At 51.0% G+C, this 24,201-nt stretch overlaps 2 protein-coding genes across 7 annotated transcripts in view; one reads left to right on the top strand and one right to left on the bottom strand.

The window, feature by feature from the left end:
* bcl9l (bcl9 like) overlaps positions 1-24,201 on the bottom strand; it is a 150,571-nt gene that overhangs the window by 45,826 nt on the left and 80,544 nt on the right. For all 6 annotated transcript variants that reach the window (XM_068054147.1, XM_068054146.1, XM_068054143.1 and 3 more), the window contains exons 2-3: positions 16,886-17,010; positions 12,808-13,124 (exon numbers count right to left, since the gene is read on the bottom strand). In XM_068054147.1, coding sequence (XP_067910248.1) covers positions 12,808-13,112 — 305 coding nt within the window. In that variant the 5' untranslated portion in view covers positions 13,113-13,124; positions 16,886-17,010. The remainder of the gene's footprint in view (positions 1-12,807; positions 13,125-16,885; positions 17,011-24,201) is intronic.
* LOC137381579 (uncharacterized) lies at positions 13,763-16,612 on the top strand. Its single transcript, XM_068054273.1, has 3 exons — positions 13,763-13,803; positions 14,395-14,827; positions 16,061-16,612. The coding sequence occupies exons 1-3, from the start codon at positions 13,763-13,765 to the stop codon at positions 16,610-16,612; spliced, it is 1,026 nt and encodes a 341-aa protein (XP_067910374.1).

Below are 24,201 nucleotides of genomic sequence, written 5' to 3'. Positions count from 1 at the left end.
TTACAAGTACTTGTACTGTTAATAGTGCAAAATAAAAATTACTTTGATCTTGGGAGCATCGCGTGCAGTGCAGTTAACCCTCAATTACCTTTTTGATTTATTCTGCAGCTGCGGGATTATACATCTGACCTGTTCTTCAGATTACGAGCCAGCACTGAGAGGGTTAAATGAGCCAAGGCTTCATCGAACAGTCCACATCGCACTCACTTGGAATTTCCAAATTTGCTACAAGATTAAGTGGTCTGTTCGAATTAAGTTGGAGAGTGCACGGTGAGACAGCCAGTCGTGTCTAACTGGAGTGCTCCCAACGCCTCTGGGGACACTTAAAAAGCATATATTGTCGCAAAAAAACTCAAAGCTTGGCAGCTGCAGGTAGAGTCGATAAATCCTTCCCGGGTTCTCTCTGCTGCTCTACAGAACTCATGTTACAAACGAGAGTGCGAGACGAGGAAGGCAAGAGAGACAGCACAAAGTTAAAAGGGTCCCTGAACTCAAGTTCCTTCATGCACTGCAAGATTCAACGGCTTTATGAGATTAAAAACCCCCTTTGGATTCCTTAATATTTGCCCGGGAGTGCAGGCAAAGCGAGGGGAGTGTCTGCAGGTTACTTTATTGTCAGATAATTCTTTTTAATGTGCTGCCCAGGGAGTTTCAGTGATTCAAGTTTAACAGCTCCATTACATGATGAAAGGAAAACTGCAATCAACCCAAGAGAATCCAGGTTTAAACAGAAACGCCAGTATTGAAATTCTGATAAACTCACGATTAGAATTGTATCTCTGCTGTTCCCTTGTACCCAAAGCTGGGGAGAAGGGTAATGGGCACCTGCTTCCTTTCAGCCTCATGCTGTCGTCACTCAGGGTCCAGACATCTGCTTTATTTTCAGGAGGACCAACTGGGAATGAGGTACCTGTGAGTTTCCCCACACCCACCACTTGTCCAGAGGAGCTGTATTGCCAGCCATGGCTGAGTGGGTAGCTCCCTCACCTCTGCCTCAGAAGGCTGTGTGTTCAAGTCCCACTTCAGAAACCGGAGCACAAAATCTAGGCCAGCACTCCCAGCGCAATACTGAGGGAGTGCTACACTGTCAGTGGTGCCCTTCTTTCAGATAAGATGCCCTGTCTGTCCACTCGGGCGGATGTAAAAGATGGCATAAGTTCGAAGAGGAGCAGGAAAGCTTTCCTGGTGTCCTGGCCAATATTCCTCCCTCGAACTAGGACCACTAAAAAGATTATCTGGTCATTGATGACATTGCTACTTATGTTATCTTGCTGTGTATAAATGGCTGCCAACAGTGACTTCATATGAATAAAGTAGTGAATTAGCTGTAAAACACTTTGAAGTCTTAGAAGATGCTGGATAAATGCAAGTTTCTCGTTCTTCCCTCCAATGGCGTCAGACTGAGATTGGCTAAATCAGCACGGAACAGTAAGTGAGTCTCAGTGCTTGGGGGGATCTTGGTGCCGACACAATCTAGGCAATGCATGCCAGCTCCTGTCAACAGTGAATCTATGTTAACAAATGTTCTACAGAGACAGGAAGGTGTGAGACCATAGAGGGATTTGAAAATGAGATGAGAATTTCAAAATTGAGAGGTTGCCAGACCTGGAGCCAGTGTAGGTCAGCGAGCACAGAGGATGATGGGCCAACGAGACTCGGTGAGAGTTGAGGTACGGGAACCAGAGCTTCAGATCAGCACAACTTTATGACGGGTGACAGATTGGTGGCCAGCTAGTTGACTGTAGATGGGACAAAGGCACGGATGAGGATTTCAGCAGCAGATGAACTGAGGCAGGGGTGGAGTCGAGTGATATTACCGAGGTGGAAGCAGGTAGTTTTGGTGATGAAGTGGAATATAATGACGACATGAGGTTGAGGGGTAGAGTGAAAGAGTCGATCTATGAAAAGACAGATAAGCTGCAGGTAACGGCCTTTTAGTATTACTAAGTATTCTCATATTCAATACAGACTGTGGGGGAAATCCCCAGGCTAAAGGGATGCAGCTGCCACAGACACCAGCCCACTGGTTCCCAGAACAGAGCTGAAACTCTTTGGCAGCTCCATGACACATAGACCAGCCACAGACCACATCTGTTCCCATTACTGCTCCTCACCCGTATGAAGTTTGTATAGAATCACAGCATAGAGAAGGAGGCTATTCAGTCTATTGTGCCTGTGCTCGCTCCTTGAAAGAGCTATCCCATTAGTCCCATTTCCCCCTGCTGTTTCCCACATAGCCCTGGAAAATGTTTTCCCCCCAAGGATTTATCCAATTCCCTTTTGAAAGTTATTATTGAATCTGTTTCCACTGCCCTTTCAGGCAGCGCGTTCCAGATCATAACAACTCACTGTGCAAGTAAATTTCTCCTCATCTTCTCTGTGCTTCTGTTGCCAATTGTTTAAATGACTGCTGCGGAAGGGTGGGAGGTGGAACTTCTCTGTGACGCTGTCATGCAGGTCCCCACCTGCCAAGCACGAGACATATTAATTTCGCCACATGGACATGAAATTCCAAACTGTTGTTGAAGTGAAGAAAGGACTTACTTTTTAAAAAATTGCCAGATCTTGGCTGGAAAGATGTTTGCACATGAACAGCAAGTGCCTGGAAGGACAAAGGACCATTCCATGACACATTCAACCCACAATGGACTTTTGATCACCAGACGTTGAAGGTGGGGGAGCTCGCATTCCAGGTTGACCGCTAAGATGGCCGAATACACAAACGGACATGGTCAAACCAGCTAGTCACATGACTAACCTGCTGGGCAACCTGAGTTTTTTGAACTTGTACAAACAGTTTGGGCAGAAAGCAGAATGCTCCTGGACTGAGAAGATCTCTCCTGGCTGGCTCGCCACAGTCTCTCCTGTCTGTCTGCTCCCATCTCTTTCTCGCAAGCCTCTAAATCCACTGAAGACACATGAACTCCAAGACAGAAAAGTCTCCTACAGTGAACTAGGTTTAAGAAGAATACTGGGCCCCAACAAAAAGCAAGATCTACCTACAATCAAGGAACTCTACAGTGAGCTCGAAGACCCGGAACAAAAACTCTTCAGATATTGCCTCAAACTTTTCCACTTTATTTCTTCTGCTCTTTTCTGTCTCTATTTGCATGTGTGTATCACGTATGCATGCAAGCGTGGGCACATTGTGCATCCATAGACATCAACCGAATTAGAGTTTAAGTTTAATAAATTCCAACTTTTCTTCTTTAAACCTAAGAAAGCCTGTTTGTGCTGCTTTCTTTGTCTTATAATTGGAAAGCGGTGAACAAGGATTCACCAAGGGGGAGTTAAAAACACGGTGTGTTTAAAATTAAACTCTGTTACGGGAGGACCAGATGAAGGCTGAGAGGGAACCCTAGACACCTTTCTCACCTGGTCGTAACAGACACCAACTCTGAAAGGGTTAACCTACAAACATACAAATTAGGAGCAGGAGTAGGCCATTCAGTTGCGTCAAGACTGCTCCGCCATTCAATAAGATCGTGGCTGATCTGATTGTGGCCTCAAATCCACTTTCCTGTCTAACCTGATACCTTTTGACTCCCGGTGACTCCTGTATGCAGCAACAGCCAAATTGAAACTGGCGTTTAGGCAGGTAGTGAAATTTCAGTGACACGGAGTAACATCATCAGCAGCTGTCAGTCTAAAGAGGAAGTCAACACGTCATGTCAACAAACAGATTTTTCTATATTACCCATCGTGAAATTCCCCAATAGTGACGGCTGAAAGCACCACCGACACAAAGTAAAACCAGCAGCACTCGCAGTCAGAAACTGGTCACAGCAAAGAGGTTCCCTAAACAAACACAAGTACAGTGACCTGGATAATGGGCGCACAGATGCTTGGCACTTCCTGCCAACTTTGTGTATTACTGTACACGAGGTTGGAGTGAGTTTTGGGGTGGAGGGGCATCAACCACTCACCACATCGTTTAAACTGCAGCAGAATTGCTGTCTCAATCTTAAAACAAACTAACGAACACTCAGAAATCGGTTACAGGCTTGAAATTAATCGATGGGTCAACTGCTTGATAGAGCGCTCACGTCAAAGATCAGGTGGTGCTTGTGGCCAGACCAGATAGCACAAAAGCGGTTTTTATTTGCCATGATTTCAATCTCCAGCACAGCAACTCTGTACAAATATGCAGTGTAACCTTTACCCATAATAAAGAGTGACTCTGTACAGTTACACAGTGAGTGATCCTCACCCTGATTAAACAGTGACTCTGTACAGTTACAGTGAGTGACTCTCGCCCGGAATAAACAGTGACTCTGTACAGTTACACAGTGAGTGACCCTCACCCTGAATAAACAGTGACTCTGTACAGTTACACAGTGAGTGACCCTCACCCTGAATAAACAGTGACTCTGTACAGTTACACAGTGAGTGATCCTCACCCTGAATAAACAGTGACTCTGTACAGTTACACAGTGAGTGACTCTCGCCCGGAATAAACAGTGACTCTGTACAGTTACACAGTGAGTGACCCTCACCCTGAATAAACAGTGACTCTGTACAGTTACACAGTGAGTGACCCTCACCCTGAATAAACAGTGACTCTGTACAGTTACACAGTGAGTGATCCTCACCCTGATTAAACAGTGACTCTGTACAGTTACACAGTGAGTGATCCTCACCCTGATTAAACAGTGACTCTGTACAGTTACAGTGAGTGACTCTCGCCCGGAATAAACAGTGACTCTGTACAGTTACACAGTGAGTGACCCTCACCCTGAATAAACAGTGACTCTGTACAGTTACACAGTGAGTGACCCTCACCCTGAATAAACAGTGACTCTGTACAGTTACACAGTGAGTGATCCTCACCCTGAATAAACAGTGACTCTGTACAGTTACACAGTGAGTGACTCTCGCCCGGAATAAACAGTGACTCTGTACAGTTACACAGTGAGTGACCCTCACCCTGAATAAACAGTGACTCTGTACAGTTACACAGTGAGTGACCCTCACCCTGAATAAACAGTGACTCTGTACAGTTACACAGTGAGTGACTCTCGCCCGGAATAAACAGTGACTCTGTACAGTTACACAGTGAGTGACCCTCACCCTGAATAAACAGTGACTCTGTACAGTTACAGTGAGTGACCCTCACCCTGAATAAAGAGTGACTCTGTACAGTTACACAGTGAGTGATCCTCACCATGATTAAACAGTGACTCTGTACAGTTACACAGTGAGTGACTCTCACCCGGAATAAACAGTGACTCTGTACAGTTACACAGTGAGTGACCCTCACCCTGAATAAACAGTGACTCTGTACAGTTACACAGTGAGTAACCCTCACCCTGAATAAACAGTGACTCTGTACAGTTACAGTGAGTGACCCTCACCCTGAATAAAGAGTGACTCTGTACAGTTACAGTGAGTGACCCTCACCCTGAATAAAGAGTGACTCTGTACAGTTACAGTGAGTGACCCTCACCCTGAATAAAGAGTGACTCTGTACAGTTACACAGTGAGTGATCCTCACCATGATTAAACAGTGACTCTGTACAGTTACACAGTGAGTGACTCTCACCCGGAATAAACAGTGACTCTGTACAGTTACACAGTGAGTGACCCTCACCCTGATTAAAGAGTGACTCTGTACAGTTACACAGTGAGTGACCCTCACCCTGATTAAAGAGTGACTCTGTACAGTTACACAGTGAGTGACCCTCACCCTGATTAAAGAGTGACTCTGTACAGTTACACAGTGAGTGACCCACACCCTGATTAAACAGTGACTCTGTACAGTTACACAGTGAGTGACCCTCACCCTGAATAAACAGTGATTCTGTACAGTTACAGTGAGTGACCCTCACCCTGATTAAACAGTGACTCTGTACAGTTACACAGTGAGTGACCCTCACCCTGATTAAACAGTGACTCTGTACAGTTACACAGTGAGTGACCCACACCCTGATTAAACAGTGACTCTGCAGTTACACAGTGAGTGACCCTCACCCTGAATAAACAGTGACTCTGCACAGTTGCACAGTGAGTGACCCTCACCCTGAATAAACAGTGAGTCTGCACAGTTACACAGTGAGTGACCCTTACCCTGATTAAACAGTGACTCTGCACAGTTACACAGTGAGTGACCCTCACCCTGAATAAACAGTGACTCTGTACAGTTACACAGTGAGTGACCCTCACCCTGAATAAAAAGTGACTCTGTACAGTTACACAGTGAGTGATCCTCACCCTGAATAAACAGTGACTCTGTACAGTTACACAGTGAGTGACCCTCACCCTGATTAAACAGTGACTCTGTACAGTTACACAGTGAGTGACCCTCACCCTGATTAAACAGTGACTCTGTACAGTGACACAGTGAGTGACCCTCACCCTGATTAAACAGTGACTCTGCACAGTTACACAGTGAGTGACCCACACCCTGATTAAACAGTGACTCTGCAGTTACACAGTGAGTGACCCTCACCCTGATTAAACAGTGACTCTGTACAGTTACACAGTGAGTGACCCTCACCCTGAATAAACAGTGACTCTGCACAGTTACACAGTGAGTGACCCTCACCCTGAATAAACAGTGAGTCTGCACAGTTACACAGTGAGTGACCCTTACCCTGATTAAACAGTGACTCTGCACAGTTACACAGTGAGTGACCCTCACCCTGAATAAACAGTGACTCTGTACAGTTACACAGTGAGTGACCCTCACCCTGTATAAACAGTGACTCTGTGCAGTTACACAGTGAGTGACCCTCACCCTGAATAAACAGTGACTCTGTACAGTTACACAGTGAGTGACCCTCACCCTGAATAAGCAGTGACTCTGTACAGTTACACAGTGAGTGACCCTCACCCTGAATAAACAGTGACTCTGTACAGTTACACAGTGAGTGACCCTCACCCTGAATAAACAGTGACTCTGCAGTTACGTGCGATCCTTACTCTGCTGAATGAATGCCATGTGCAGATAAAAAACTGCTTTAATGAGTTGAGCAATCAATTATTTGATTTTAATATTCAAACAAGAGAAATCAGATTACAGTGATTTAGTGTGCTGTATATATAAAGCCCTCATGGGATGATTCAGACTCATAAACCAATCCCCATTCCTGCACTGCTCTACTGGCACTAAACAACTCACAGGAGGTGTCTCCACAAATATCCCCATCCTCAATGATGGGGGAGCCCAGCACATCAGTGCAAAAGATAAGGCTGAAGCATTTACAACAATCTTCAGTCAGAAGCGCCAAGTGGATGATCCATCTCGGCCTCCTCGAAGTCCCCAGCATCACAGGTGCCAGTCTTCAGCCAATCCGATTCACTCCACGTGATATCAAGAAACAGCTGAAGGCACTGGATACAGCAAAGGCTACGGGCCCTGACAACATTCGGAAATAGTACTGAAGACGCGAGGGGTCGAGTGGCTTACTACTGTTCCTAATTCGTATGTTCGTGTGTAAGACTTGTGCTCCAGAACTAGCCAAGCTGTTCTAGCACAGTTACAACACTGGCATCTACCCAACAATGTGGAAAATTGCCAAGGTATGTCCTGGCCACAAAAAGCAGGACAAATCCAACCCGGACAATTACCGCCGTATCAGTCTACTCCCCATCATCAGCAAAGTGATGGAAGGTGTCATTGACAGTGCTATCAAGCAGCACTTGCTCAGCAATAACCTGCTCACTGACGCTCAGTTTGGGTTCCGCCAGGGCCACTCAGCTCCTGACCTCATTACAGTCTTGGTCCAAACATGGACATATGAACATATAAATTAGGAGCAGGAGTAGGCCACTCGGCCCTTCGAGCCTGCTCCGCCATTCAATAAGTTCATGCCTAAACTGATTACTCCACATTTCCACCTACCCCCAATAACCTTTCACCCCCTTGCTTATCAAGAATCTATCTACCTCTGCCTTAAAAATATTCAAAAACTCTGCTTCCACCGCCTTTTGAGGAAGAGAGTTGCAAAGACTCAAGACCCTCTGCGAGAAAAAATTTCACATCTGTCTTAAATGGGCGACCCCTTATTTTTAAACAGTGACCCCTGGTTCTCGATTCTCCCACAAGGGGAAACATCCTTTCCACATCACCCCTGTCAAGACCCCTCAGGATCTTATATGTTTCAATCAAGTCGCCTCTTACTCTTCTGAATCCAGCAGATACAAGCCTAGCCTGTCCAATCTTTCCTCATGAGGCAAACTGCCCATTGCAGGTATTCGTCTGGTAAACCTTCTCTGAACTGCTGCCAATGCATTTACATCCTTCCTTAAATAAGGAGACCAGTACTGTACACAGTACTCCAGATGTGGTCTCACCAATGCCTTGTATAACTGAAGCATAACCTCCCTACTTTTGTATTCAATTCCCCTCGCAATAAATGATAACATTCCATTAGCTTTCCTAATAACTTGCTGGACCTGCATATTAAACTTTTGAGATTCATGTACTCGGACACCCAGATCCCTCTGCATCTCAGAGCTCTGCAACCTCTCACCATTTAGATAATATGCTTTTTAATTCTTCCTGCCAAAATGGACAATTCCACATTTTCCCACATTAAATTCCATTTGCCAGATCATTGCCCACTCACTTAACCTACCTATATCCCTTTGTAGCTCCTTATGACCGCTTTACAACTTGCTTTCCTACCTATCTTTGTGTCATCAGCAAATTTAGCAACCATACCTTCGATCTCTTCATCCAAGTCATTTATATAAATTGTCAAAAGTTGAGGCCCCAGCTCTGATCCCTGTGGCACACCACTCGTTACATCTAGCCAGCCAGAAAATGACCCATTTCCGCCTACTCTCCGTTTCCTGTTAGCTAGTCAATCTTCTATCCATTCCAATATGTTACCCCCACACCATGAGCTTTTATTTTCCCCACAATAACCTTTGATGTGATACCTTATCAAATGCCTTCTGGAAATCTAAGTACAGTACATCCACTGGTTCCCCTTTATCCACAGCACATGTTACTTCTTCAAAGAACGCCAATATATTGGTTAAACATGATTTCCCCTTCACGAAACTATTGGTTAAACATGGACAAAAGAGCTGAACTCAAGAGGTGAGGTGGGAGTGAATGCCCGCGACATCAAGGCAGCATTTGACCGAATATGACATCAAGGAGCCCTAGCAAAACTGGAGTCAATGGGAATCAGGGGGTAAGCTCTCCACTGGTTGGAGCCAAACCTACCAGAAAGGAAGATGGTTGTGGCTGTTGGAGGTCAATCATCTCAGTCCCAGGACATCACAGCAGGAGTTCCTCAGGGTAATGCCCTAGGCCCAACCATCTTCAGCTGTTTCATCAATGATCTTCCCTCCATCACAATGTAGGTCAAAAGTGGGGATGTACGCTTATGATTGCACAGACTTCAGCATCCTTTGCGACTCCTCAGACACTGACGCAGCCCATGTCCAGATGCAGCAAGATTTGGACAACATTCAGGCTTGGGCTGATGAGTGGCAAGTAACATTTGCACCACACAAGTGCCAGGCAATGACGATCACAAACAGGGGAGAATCTAACCATTTTCCCTTGATGTTCAATGACATTTCCATCACTGAATCCCCCACTAACAACATCCTGGAGGGTCACTATTGACCAGAAACTGAACTGGACCAGCCACTTAAATGTGGTGGCTACAAGAGCAGGTCAGAGGCTGGGAATGTTGCAATGAGTAACTCACCTCGTGTCTCCCCAAGGCACAACACAGCCTATCAGAGATGTACAGGGGAACCTATGCGTGGATGCAGATGTGGGCAGGGTTCTTAATGAGTTTTATGTCTCTGTCTTCACAGAGGAGGGGGTTGATGCAGACATTGTGGTGAGAGGGGAGGAGTGTGAAATATTAGATATGGTAAGCATATTGAGAGAGGAAGTGCTTGCGGGTCTGTCATCCCTGAAAGTGGATAAATCGTCAGGACCGGATGGATTGCAGCCCAGTTTGTTAAAGGAAGCCAGGGAGGAAATAGCGGATGCGCTGAGGATCATCTTCAAATCCTCACTACATACAGGAGAGGTACCAGATGATTGGAGGTCTGCAAACGTTGTACCACTGTTTAAAAAGGGTGCGAGGGATAGGCCAAATAATTATAGGCCGGTCAGTCTGACCTTGGGGTGGGTAAATTGTTAGAATCTATTCTGAGGGACAGGATACACCGTCACTTAGAAAGGCATGGATTAATCAGGGATACTCAGCATGGATTTGTTAAGGGAAGGTCATAACTTAATTAAGTTTTTTGAGGAAGTAACGAGGAGGATTGGTGAGGGTAGTGCAGTGGATGTGGTCTACATGGATTTTAGTAAGTCATTTGACATGGCAGACTGGTCAGTAAAATGAAAACCCATGGGATACAGGGGAATGTGGCAGGTTGGATTCAGAATTGGCTCAGTGACAGGAAACAAAGGGTAGTAGTTGATGGATGTTTTTGTGAATGGAAAGCTGTTTCCAGTGGCGTTCCACAGGGCTCAGTGTTGGGTGCCTTGCTGTTTGTGGTATATATTAATGATTTGGACTTAAATGTGGGAGGCATGATTGGGAAATTTGCTGATGACACAAAAATTGTCCGTGTAGTTGATAGTGAAGAGGATAGCTGTAGACTCCAGAATGATATCAATGGTTTGGTTGAGTGGGTGGAAAAGTGGCAATCGGAATTCAAACCAGAGAAGTGTGAGATAATGCATTTGGGGAGGCAAATAAAGTGAGGGAATACACAATAAACGGGAGGATATTGAGAGGGCTAGAAGATGTGAGACACCTTGGAATGCATGTCCACAGATCCCTGAAGGTGGCAGGACAGGTAGATAGAGTGATGAAGAAGGTGTATGGAATGCTTTCCTTTATTGGCCAAGGTATAGAATACAAAAGCAGGGATGTAATGCTGGAACTGTATAAAATGCTGGTTAGGCCACAGCTGGAGTATTGCGTACAGTTCTGGTCACCACATTACAGGAAGGACATAATTGCTCAGGAGAGAGTACAGAGGAGATTTACAAGAATGTTGTCAGGGTTCGAAAGTTGCAGCTATGAGGAAAGATTGGATCGGCTAGGGTTGTTTTCCTTAGAACAAAGGAGGCTGAGGGGTGACTTAATTGAGGTGCACACAATTATGAGGGGCCTAGATAGAGTGGACAGGAAGGACCCGTTTCCCCTCGTGAAGAGGTCAATTACCAGGGACACAGATTTAAGGTGATTGGTAGAAGAATTAGAGGGGACATGAGGGGAAACTTTTTCACCCAGAGGGTGTCTGGAGTTCACTGCCAGGAATGGTGGTGGAGGCAGAAATCCTCAATTCTTTAAAAAGGTACCTGGACATGCACCTGAAGTGCTGTAACCGGCAAGGCTATGGACCAGGTTCTGGAAGGTGGGATTAGAGTGGGCAGCTAGTTTTTTCGGCTGGCGCGGACATGATGGGCTGAACGGCCTCCTTCTGTGCTGTAATTTTTCTATGGTTCTAAGAAAGGAGTGTGATGGAATACTCTCCACTTGCCTGGATGGGTGCAGCTCCAACAACACTCAAGAAACTCGACACCATCCAGGACAAAGCAGCCCACTTGATTGGCACCCCATCCACCACCTTCAACATTCACTCCCTCCACCACCGACGCACAGTGGCAGCAGTGTGTACCATCTACAAGATGCACTGCAGCAACGCACCAAGACTCCTTAGACAGCAACTTCCAAACTCGCGACCTCTACCACCTAGAAGGACAAGGGCAACAAATGCATGGGAACATCACCACTGTTTCTCTCCAAGCCACATACCATCCTGACTTGGAACTGTATCGCCGTTCCTTCACTGTCACTGGATCAAAATCCTGGAACTCCCTTCCTAACAGCACTGTGGGTATACCTACACCCCAAGAACTGCAGCGGTTCAAGAAGGCAGCTCACCACCACCTTCTCAAGGGCAATTAGGAATGGGCAATAAATGCTGGCCTAGCCAGCGACGCCCACATCCCATGAACGGATTAAAAAACATTTACTGACACGAGTCTGCTCACTATTATCTGATTTCACTGACACTAATCTGCTCACTATTATTCGATTTCACTGACACTAGTCTGCTCACTATAATCCGGTTTCACTGACACTAGTCTGCTCACTACAATCCGGTTTCACTGACACTAGTCTGCTCACTACAATCCGATTTCACTGATGCTAGTCTGCTCACTACTATCCGATTTCACTGACACTTGTCTGCTCACTATAATTCGGTTTCACTGATGCTCGTCTGCTCACTATTTTCCGACTCCACTGACACTAGTCTGCTCACTGTAACCCAATTCTGCTGTCGATCAGCGCTGGAAATTCTCCACTGCCCTCCAGTGGCAGTCACTGCCCTGTTGGAAGATGTTACACCTTTAGTATTTGACTGACTCTATTAATGTCTCTCCATTACTCCAGCTGCACATCTTGATGTGAAATGTGGTAAGTAAGGCACAGTTAATGCCAACATTCAGCAGTTCCACTTGCTTAGTGCATTTTACTAAATGTAGCACAAAGCACTTCAAGTTGCAGAAATCTGCATTTGCAGCAGTCACAAAACTTTTTCATCCACCTAATTGGGCAGACAGAGGTACCGTTTAAAGACAGCACCTCCAACAGTGCAGCCCTCCCTCAGCAAGTCCCACAGTTTCCCAGATCTTTTCTTAAAGCTTGCAAATGGGGGTAGAATTTAAAAGGTGTCACATTTGAATTGCCAGTGAAACCTGCAAACATAAACAAAACTTCAAAAGACTGCAGGTCCTGGGATGAGGTTCTTCCAAATGCTTCACTCGAACACCATGAAGAAGGGTTAGTAAAAGTGCAGATTAAATACCTTTGAGTGTCAGTGAGCGGAGGACTCTTGAGACCTCGGGGCTTGGAACAGCCTGAATGAAGTGTCCCTGGACTGTGAGACATAATGCCTGGAGAGCCCGGGCTCTTTAAGTGCTTGTTGGGACTGGAGTTTTTCTGGCCTCGGCCTGGCTTCTGTGAGCCGGCCAACATCTTACTGTCCGTCAGCCGACTCTTTTCCTTCTTGTTTTTCTTCTGACAAACAAACTGCTCCAGAATGGGGAGCTCCTGCGTCACGGGGAGTATCCGCTGAGTGTCAGACTGCTCTTGTTGCCGGTACTCTCTCATCTCCTGAGCTCACTGAAGGGGAGAGAGAGAGAAAGGGAAATTAGATAACAGACAATCGCTTGTCAACCAAAAATATAACCTGGAACCACAAGTATAAATGCTGGAAATACACAGCTCAGTCAGCTTCACAAACAGACAAATCCACTTAAGATTTAGGGTCTTTGTCAGTCCTGTTTCACCCCAAGGGAGACCCCACATACTCTCAGATGCTGAGCGACTAGCTGTTCCTGTGCCAGCTGAAGCTCAGCGCGCTGCACTCTCACCTCCGAGTCAGAAGGTTGTGGTTCAAATCCCAGTCTGGAGACCCGAGTTCAAAAATTAAGGCGGACAGTCCAGTACAGTACTGGGGAGAGTGCTGCATTGTTGGTGGTGCTGCTTTTCAGATGAGACATTAAACTGAGGCCCTGTCTGCCCTCTCAGAGGGACTATTCAAAGAAGAGCAGGGGAGTTCCTCCCAGTGTCTTGGCCGATACTCATCCCTCAACCAATATCATAAACAGACTCTCTGGTCATTATCACATTGCCGTCTGTGGGATCTTGCTGTGTGCAAATTGGCTGTCGTGTTTCCTACAAGTGACTACACTGCAGAAAGCATTTCATCGGCTGTGAAGCAATTTGAGGCGTCCTGAGGTTGTGAAGGTGCTATATAAATGAAAGTTTTTTTTGTTTTACTGCTTCTCACCCCGACCGGGTGAGATCAGACCAGATGGTGAAAAAAGTCCAACCAAAGCAACCATCAAGAGCTTCAATTTCTGACAAATTAAGAAATTTCCATGCCTGTCCACTCTGTCTTCCTTTCATTTCCTCACCTCTCTCACCAGCTCCTGTGTCAGTGTCTCCCAGACTGACAGTGATAGGTTTATTGAGAAACATCACTGGAAGTTAAACCCCGCCACAGTGATCATTATTCATTCACTCTCCGTCACACCACACCCGGGCCTCGATCCCCCGTCACACCGCTTGTCCCCCCGTCACACCCCGGCGTTCGATCCCCCGTCACACCGCTTGTCCCCCGTCACAACGCACCCAGCGCTCGATCCCCCGTCACACCGCTTGTCCCCCCGTCACACCGCACCCGACGCTTGATCCCCCGTCACAACGCACCCAGCACTTGAGCCCCGCGTCACACCGCACCCGGCGCTCGACCCCCCCCCCCCCGTCACACCGCACCCGGCGCTTGAGCCCCGCGTCACACCGCACACGGCGTTCGATCCCCCATCACACCGCACCCGGCGTTCGATCCCCCGTCACACCGCTTGTCCCCCCGTCACAACGCACCCAGCGCTCGATCCCCCGTCACATCGCACCCGGCGCTTGAGCCCCCCGTCACATCGCACCCGGCGCTTGAGCCCCCCGTCACATCGCACCCAGCGCTTGATCCCCCGTCACATCGCACCCGGCGCTTGAGCCCCCCGTCACATCGCACCCGGCGTTCGATCCCCCGTCACAACACACCCGGCGTTCGATCCCCCGTCACAACACACCCGGCGTTCGATTCCCCGTCACATCGCACCCGGCGTTCGATCCCCCGTCACAACACACCCGGCGTTCGATTCCCCGTCACATCGCACCCGGCGTTCGATCCCCCGTCACACCGCTTGTCCCCCCCGTCACAACGCACCCAGCGCTTGAGCCCCCCGTCACATCGCACCCGGCGCTTGAGCCCCCCGTCACATCGCACCCGGCGTTCGATCCCCCGTCACAACGCACCCGGCGTTCGATCCCCCGTCACACCGCACCCGGCGCTCAATCCCCCCCGTCACATCGCACCCGGCGCTTGAGCCCCGCGTCACACCACACCCGTCGCTCGATCCCCCGTCACACCGCACCCGGCGCTCAATCCCCCCCGTCACATCGAACCCGGCGCTTGAGCCCCCCCGTCACATCGCACCCGGCGCTTGAGCCCCCCCATCACATCGCACCCGGCGCTTGAGCCCCCCGTCACACCGCACCCGGCACTCGATCCCCCCCGTCACACCGCACCCGGCGCTTGAGCCCCCCGTCACACCGCACCCGGCACTCGATCCCCCCCGTCACACCGCACCCGGCGCTTGAGCCCCCCGTCACACCGCACCCGGCCCTCGATCCCCCGTCACACCGCACCCGGCACTCGATCCCCCCCGTCACACCGCACCCGGCGCTTGAGCCCCCCGTCACACCGCACCCGGCACTCGATCCCCCCCGTCACACCGCACCCGGCGCTTGAGCCCCCCGTCACATCGCACCCGGCCCTCGATCCCCCGTCACACCGCACCCGGCACTCGATCCCCCCCGTCACACCGCACCCGGCACTCGATCCCCCCCGTCACACCGCACCCGACACTCGATCCCCCCCCCGTCACACCACACCCGGCACTCGATCCCCCCCCCCCCACCCCCCCGTCACACCGCACCCGGCACTCGATCCCCCCCGTCACACCGCACCCGGCACTCGATCCCCCCCCCCCCCCCCCCCCCCCCCCGTCACACCGCACCCGGCACTCGATCCCCCCCGTCACACCGCACCCGGCACTCGATCCCCCCCGTCACACCTCACCCGGCACTCGATCCCCCCCCATCACACCGCACCCGGCGCTCGATCCCCCGTCACACCGTGCCCGGCGTTCGATCCCCCGTCACACCGCTTGTCCCCCCGTCACACCGCACCCGGCACTCGATCCCCCGTCACACCGCACCCGGCACTCGATCCCCCCCGTCACACCGCACCCGGCACTCGATCCCCCCCGTCACACCGCACCCGGCACTCGATCCCCCCCACCCCGTCACACCGCACCCGGCACTCGATTCCCCCCCCATCACACCGCACCCGGCACTCTATCCCCTGTCACACCGCACCCGGCACTTGATCCCCCCCGTCACACCGCACCCGGCGCTCGATCCCCCGTCACACCGTGCCCGGCGTTCGATCCCCCGTCACACCGCTTGTCCCCCCGTCACAACGCACCCAGCGCTCGATCCCCCGTCACACCGCTTGTCCCCCCGTCACACCGCACCCGGCACTCGATCCCCCCCCCCCGTCACACCGCACCCGGCACTCGATCCCCCGTCACACCGCACCCGGCACTCGATCCCCCGTCACACCGCACCCGGCACTCGATCCCCCCCGTCACACCGCACCCGGCACTCGATCCCCCCTGTCACACCGCACCCGGCGCTCGATCCCCCGTCACACCGTGCCCGGCGTTCGATCCCCCGTCACACCGCTTGTCCCCCCGTCACAACGCACCCAGCGCTCGATCCCCCGTCACACCGCTTGTCCCCCCGTCACACCGCACCCGGCACTCGATCCCCCCCCCCGTCACACCGCACCCGGCACTCGATCCCCCGTCACACCGCACCCGGCACTCGATCCCCCGTCACACCGAACCCGGCACTCGATCCCCCCCGTCACACCGCACCCGGCACTCGATCCCCCCCGTCACACCGCACCCGGCGTAAGGTCCATCGGAACACCAACCTCATTCCAAAAACCAACTGCACCCAAACATAAACAACTCTAAAAATCCAACCCTTCTCCAAAACCAGCAGCCCCCCCCAAAAAACCTTACGGTTTTCTTCCAAACTACCCAGTGCCTTGAAACTAAAGGACAGGTGCGGAATCATGTAAATCTGATTTAGGAGAGGGACACCAGACCCACAGCGTGCTGGCCTGCGAGCTGTCCCACTGGAATTAATCCCATGGCATTCCGTGTCAGACTAACTGTTTCACTGGAGTTGATCTCGTTTCTCTGGATCCTTAATTAGTTTAACTTTAATATATTTAAGATCCTTACTGAAGATTCTCCAATCAGGCAGCTTCTTATATAGTTGAAGAGCAGGCAGTGGCCAATGGGATGGGCTGACTGTAAAACATTCCCGTTCCTTTCCGCAGTCTGTTGGATTGGTGCGTTTCAATGGTCTGTGAAAAACATGAATGAGTGACACTGTTTACCGAGTAACTGAGACACAGCCCATTGCATCATCAGTCAGCTAGAGGGAGCTACTGAGCCCGTCCACTCCAACACAGCAATAACCCCGTCCTCGTCAGCATTAACCCCACAGGCATTAACCCCGTCCCCCGTCAGCATTAACCCCACAGGCATTAACCCCGTCCCCCGTCAGCAATAATCCCGTCCCAGTCAGCATTAACCCCGTCCCCGTCAGCATTAACCCCACAGGCATTAACCCCGTCCCCCGTCAGCAATAATCCCGTCCCAGTCAGCATTAACCCCGTCCCCGTCAGCATTAACCCCACAGGCATTAACCCCGTCCCCCGTCAGCATTAACCCCGTCCCCGTCAGCATTAACCCCACAGGCATTAACCCCGTCCGTCAGCAATAATCCCACAGGCATTAACCCTGTCCCCCGCCAGCATTAACCCCGTCCCCCGTCAGCATTAACCCCGTCCCCCGTCAGCATTATCCCTGTCCCCCGTCAGCATTATCCCTGTCCCCCGTCAGCATTAACCCCGTCCCAGTCAGCATTAACCCCGTCCCCCGTCAGCATTAACCCCGTCCCCCGTCAGCATTAACCCCGTCCCCCGTCAGCATTAACCCCGTCCCCCGTCAGCATTAACCCCGTCCCCCGTCAGCATTAACCCCATTCCCCGTCAGCATTAACCCCGTCCCCCGTCAACATGAATCCCACAGGCATTAACCCTGTCACCTGTCAGCATTAACCCCGTCAGCAATAACCCCGTCCCCGTCAGCATTAACTCCAACAGCATTAACCCCGTCCCCCGTCAGCATTAACCCCATTCCCCGTCAGCATTAACCCCATTGCCCGTCAGCATTAACCCCATCAGCATTAACCCCATTCCCCGTCAGCATTAACCCCATCAGCATTAACCCCGTCCACTGTCAGCATTAACCCCATTCCCCGTCAGCATTAACTGCATCAACAATACAATTCAACTGACATTTCTATAGCAGCCCTCGTGTATGAAAGTCACAGCATTGAGGAGGGTGAGGGAGGAGGAAAGTGAGGAGGGTGAGGGAGGAGGAAAGTGAGGAGGGTGAGGGAGGAGGAAAGTGAGGAGGGTGAGGGAGGAGGAAAGTGAGGAGGGTGAGGGAGGAGGAAAGTGAGGAGGGTGAGGGAGGAGGAAAGTGAGGAGGGTGAGGGATAGCAGGAGAAATTCCAGAGGATGGGGAAGTAGCAAACGGACAAGTCGCTCAGAGATCAGGATCGAAGTCTGCTGCGATGCTTCCACAGTTGAACAGGTTGCAGGTGAGAAGGTAACAGAAGAAAGTGCACACACCTATGCCTGAGTAAGCCACCACTTTCACGAGAAGTGGGGGGATATAAGGAGACACGGGGAGGGGAGAGGGAGTTACAAGAGGACCTAGTCCGACTGCAGAGTGAAAAAATAGAGCATTTCACTCAGGCCGACTAACTCATTGTTAATCTGCAGCCCTGCCTGTGCCTCACACTACAGCTTACTGTGACACACAGCAGCCAGGCCACTCACTGGAAGCTACGCCCTACTCTAAAATCGAGTGCATGGGAAGAGTCTGAAGTTCCATGGACTTGTTGACAGGTGATGTTTAACCGGGAGATGCCAGATCCTGGCGTTTAACCGGGAGATGCCGGAGACTGGGGTTTAGGTAGATTCTCCCTCATTACACTGTGTTATTGGGAGCAGAGCTGCCTCCCCAGATCAGACAGTGAAAGCTGGTGGTTTTGGCAAAAGGAGATGGGAAGGGGTCTGATATGCAGCCCCTGAACCCAGGCAGCTGTTTGTACGCGTTTTTCACTCACTAGTTTGGTAAATGCAGAGGGCCTCGGAAGTTTGGAAAGGGCTGTTAGCTCACTGGCGGATAAATCCTCAGTAAAAACAGAGAGAGCTGTCAGTGTCTGCACCGAGACACAGAAATCCCTGGGAAAGAGCACTGGAACTTCAGAATCCAGCACCCAAAACTCATGAATATAAAAGCAAAATACTACAGATGCTGGAAATCTGAAATAAAAACAAGAAATGCTGGAAATACTCAGCAGGTCTGGCAGCTATCTGTGGAGAGAGAAGCAGAGTTAACGTTTCAGTTCAGTTAGTTCCGATGAAGGGTCACAGACCTGAAACGTTAACTCTGCTTCTCTCTCCACAGTTGCTGCCAGTTTTGCTGAGTATTTCCAGCATTTCTTGTTTTTATTAACCCAAAACTCACTGTACAGTACCGCCACAACCCCCAGCCATTTCCCCTCCCCACACCCCATCCCATGGACAAGAAAACAAAAAAGCTGAAGTACTCTGGGTGTAAGGAGATATTCAACACTAAACACACAGCAAGTCTGGAAGATTGAACAGGATGGGGCTCTTCTCTCTTGAAAAGAGAAGGCTGAGGGATGACCTGGAGGGCTTTAAGATTATGACATTGAGAAGATGTTTCCACTTGTCAGAGAACTCAAAACCTGGGGTCATAAATATAACACAGTCACTAATAAATCCAATCGGGAATTCAGGAGAAACCTCTTTATCCAGAGAGTGGTGAAAATGTGGAACTCGCTTCCACAGCGAGTGATTGAAGGGAATTGTATCGATACATTTAAGGGGAAGCTGGATAAACACAAGGGCGAAAGGAAGAGAAGGATGTGTGACTGGGGTGAAGGGTGATGAAGAATGGAAAGAGGTTTGTGTGGAATAGAAATGCCAGCACAGACCAGCTGAGCTGAATGGTCTGTTTCTGGGCTGTAAATTCTGTGTAAAAGATCAGTCTGCATCTCAATGAGAAAAGTCAGGATAATGTTGCAGATCAATTGCTGGTCCCAAAACACTAATGTGTCCTTTCACTCTCACCTACATCCACATGTACTGAAACTGTGGGTATGTGGATAAACATCCCATAAAAGGTTCGGGTTTTTGTTGGTGGTGCTTGTGGGTGGAATGCTGCTGTCAGGACACAGGGAGAATGTTCATGCTCTTCCTCAATACAGTGGCCGTGGGATCTTTTACGTCCACCTGACAGCGCAGACAGGGCCTCGGTTTAACATCTTACCCAAAAGATAGCATCACCCACACTGCAGCACGCCCACAGTGCTGCCCCGATACTGCAGCCCCTCCGACACTGCAGCACGCCCTCAGTGCTGCCCCGACATTGCAGCCCCTCCGACACTGCAGCACGCCCTCAGTGCTGCCCCGACACTGCAGCCCCTCCGACACTGCAGCACGCCCTCAGTGCTGCCCCGACACTGCAGCCCCACCGACACTGCAGCACGCCCTCAGTGCTGCCCCGACACTGCAGCACGCCCTCAGTGCTGCCCCGACACTGCAGCTCCTCAGACACTGCAGCCCGCCCACAGTGCTCCTCCAACACTGCAGCACGCCCTCAGTGTTGCCCCACCGACACTGCAGCACGCTCTCAGTGCTGCCCCGACACTGCAGCACGCCCTCAGTGCTGCCCCGACACTGCAGCACGCCCTCAGTGCTGCCCCGACACTGCAGCACGCCCTCAGTGCTGCCCCGACACTGCAGCCCCTCTGACACTGCAGCACGCCCTCAGTGCTGCCCCTCCTACACTGCAGCATGCCCTCAGTGCTGCCCCTCCTACACTGCAGCATGCCCTCAGTGCTGCCCCTCCTACACTGCAGCACGCCCTCAGTGCTGCCCCTCCTACACTGCAGCACGCCCTCAGTGCTGCCCCTCCTACACTGCAGCACGCCCTCAGTGCTGCCCCGACACTGCAGCACGCCTTCAGTGCTGCCCCGACACTGCAGCACGCCCTCAGTGCTGCCCCTCCTACACTGCAGCACGCCCTCAGTGCTGCCCCTCCTACACTGCAGCACGCCCTCAGTGCTGCCCCTCCTACACTGCAGCACGCCCTCAGTGCTGCCCCTCCTACACTGCAGCACGCCCTCAGTGCTGCCCCGACACTGCAGCACGCCCTCAATGCTGCCCCGACACTGCAGCACGCCTTCAGTGCTGCCCCGACACTGCAGCACGCCCTCAGTGCTGCCCCTCCTACACTGCAGCACGCCCTCAGTGCTGCCCCTCCTACACTGCAGCACGCCCTCAGTGCTGCCCCTCCTACACTGCAGCACGCCCTCAGTGCTGCCCCGACACTGCAGCACGCCCTCAGTGCTGCCCCTCCTACACTGCAGCACGCCGTTAGTGCTGCCCCGACACTGCAGCACGCCCTCAGTGCTGCCCCGACACTGCAGCACGCCCTCAGTGCTGCCCCGACACTGCAGCACGCCCTCAGTGCTGCCCCTCCTACACTGCAGCACGCCCTCAGTGCTGCCCCTCCTACACTGCAGCACGCCCTCAGTGCTGCCCCTCCTACACTGCAGCACGCCCTCAGTGCTGCCCCGACACTGCAGCACGCCCTCAGTGCTGCCCCTCCTACACTGCAGCACGCCCTCAGTGCTGCCCCTCCTACACTGCAGCACGCCCTCAGTGCTGCCCCGACACTGCAGCACGCCCTCAGTGCTGCCCCTCCTACACTGCAGCTCGCCCTCAGTGCTGTCACTCCTACACTGCAGCTCGCCCTCAGTGCAGCCCCTCCGACACTGCAGCACGCCCTCAGTGCTGCCCCGACACTGCAGCACGCCCTCAGTGCTGCCCCGACACTGCAGCACGCCCTCAGTGCTGCCCCGACACTGCAGCACGCCCTCAGTGCTGCCCCGACACTGCAGCACGCCCTCAGTGCTGCCCCGACACTGCAGCACGCCCTCAGTGGTGTCACTCCTACACTGCAGCACGCCCTCAGTGCTGCCCCGACACTGCAGCACGCCCTCAGTGGTGTCACTCCTACACTGCAGCTCGCCCATAGTGCTGTTCAGTGCCCTGACCAGTATTTATCTCTCCACCAACCTGTGTAGTGTGAACCTGGAGTCCAGGTCTAACTATGCTCCAGAATGAAACAGGGTGTAATGCCCCCCCTGTAGCGAGGCTCCGACTGCCTCACTCGGGCATCACAACACCAGACAGGATCAGCCTCTCATCGATCCACAGAGAACTGATTCAGGAGCCAATTAGGGATCAAGGTCAAATGGTGACTCACTCTCCTCCCTACTCTGCACAAACAACTTCTCCCAATAAATCTGCACTCACAATTCTCAGCACATCTCCAAAACCTCTCTATCACAACCGTTTCAAAACAAGCTAGGCAAGTGGTTTGATTGGTCATGTGACTGAGGGGCCAGGGTGTGTCGAAGCTTTTGTCCCTTGCACCAGAGTTGAGTGTGAGCTCAGATTGTCTCAGGGCGTGGCACACACACACCAATAACACCAAGAATCCTCTTGGTCACTCTCGCTACTGCTGGAGAGCAGGAGGTAGCTCTATCCAATCGATCGATAATCAGGGGCTTGTCTGGGACCTATACCAAGCAGGGCAATGAACCTGGGTTCCCTTCACTTGCCCACCCACCATTCTACAAGGCTCAGTACCACCTAGGGCAGGACATTCAAAGACTTGGTGATGGAGGGGCAGTGAGTGCCTGCCTGACTGGTGAATCTCCATTAACCCTTGCCTGCTCAGGGAGCTGATGCTCATTTCCTTGACAAGAAGGAGGAAATCTGACATCTCGTAGACACAACAACTTGCATTTATATAGCACCTTTAACAGAGCAAAAATGTCCCAAAGCTCTTCACAGCAGCAATGAGACACAAACTGACAGTGAGCTAAGTAAGCAGATATACTGCAGGTGACCAAACAGAAGTGGTTTTAAGGAGCATCAAAGAGAGGTAGAGAGGTGGAGAGGTTTAGGGCGAGAATTAAACAGCCTTGGGCCCTATGGGAGACTCGTCACGCACATTCACACTGTAATGAGGAGCTGCTCAGTCCTACCTGCAAGGCTCGGGGGCCAACGTCAAACTGTGTTACATGCATGGTGCTCACAGCGCTAATTTTATTTCTGAAATTCGTGATACCCGCAAGTTTCAGTTCTGCACTGACGCAGATTGAGACATGAGTAGGAGATGACCTACAATAAATGAATTACTGCCCACAGAACTGTCACTGTGACTGTAACTCCCCCACCCACAGCGAGCACATCTCACCACAGAAATTCCCCAGACTGATGGGAGCTCACAAACTTCAGGTCACAGAGCAGACAAGACAGTGCAGGAGTGAGAGGGAGAGACGGACGAGGGAGAGAAGGAGTAAGAGAGAGAGAGTGGAAAAAGAGGACAGGGAGACTGGCACAGGAGAGCGAGAGAAAGAGAGGGCCTAAAGAAAGAGACAGGCAGAGATGGACAGTCAAAATTGGAGAGTATGTCTGTGCGTGTGTGTTTGAGTGCGTGTGCATGTGTTTGTGTTCAGCTGTGACGATAGTCTCGGGGTGTGAAGTATTTCTGAAACGTGCTGATAGACAGCAAGAGAGTGAGAGCGAGAAAGAGAGGAGAGAGAGAGATGGGAAACACAGAACCAGCGTCCATCACCAGATTAATACCTTGGGAAGACTCCAACTTCATTCAAACAGATTATCTGGGTATAAATACCACTGTTGGGATCTTGCTGTGTGAAAATTGGCTGCTGCATTTTCTACATTACAATAGTCATAGTCATAGTCATAGAGAGATACAGCACTGCAACAATCCCTTTGGCCCACCGAGTCTGTGCTGACCAACAACCACCCATTTATACTAATCCTACATTAATCCCATATTCCCTATCACATCCCCACCATTCTCCTACCACCTACCTACACTAGGGGCAATTTATAATGGCTAGTTTATCTATCAACCTGCAAGTCTTTGGCTGTGGGAGGAAACCGGAGCACCCGGCGGAAACCCACGCAGTCACAGTCATGACACATCAAAAATGTTATTGGATGAAAAGCGACTTGGGACGTCCTCAGGCTGTGACAGACGCTATATAAATGCAAGACTTTCATGAATTACAGGCAATCTTTGATCAAGGGCTTCCCTCTCTGATGTTTCCCGACGACTAACATGAAAAACAGTAACATTTTTCGAGACTGCTTCCAGTGCTAGACACCGAGTCCACAACCTCTGATGCACACACGGATTCATATAAACATCAGAACATTAAAATATCCTCTCTCTGATTTCCTCCCAATCTTTCCTGCAGACACTGACTCTCACCGGGGTACAGTTCCACACACACTGACTCTCAGTGGGGTACAGTTCCACACACACTGACTCTCAGTGGGGTA

The sequence above is a fragment of the Heterodontus francisci genome, chromosome 22, assembly GCF_036365525.1.
Source record: "Heterodontus francisci isolate sHetFra1 chromosome 22, sHetFra1.hap1, whole genome shotgun sequence".
Taxonomy (NCBI): Eukaryota; Metazoa; Chordata; class Chondrichthyes; order Heterodontiformes; family Heterodontidae; genus Heterodontus; species Heterodontus francisci.
This window is presented reverse-complemented; position numbering and strand designations above follow the sequence as displayed.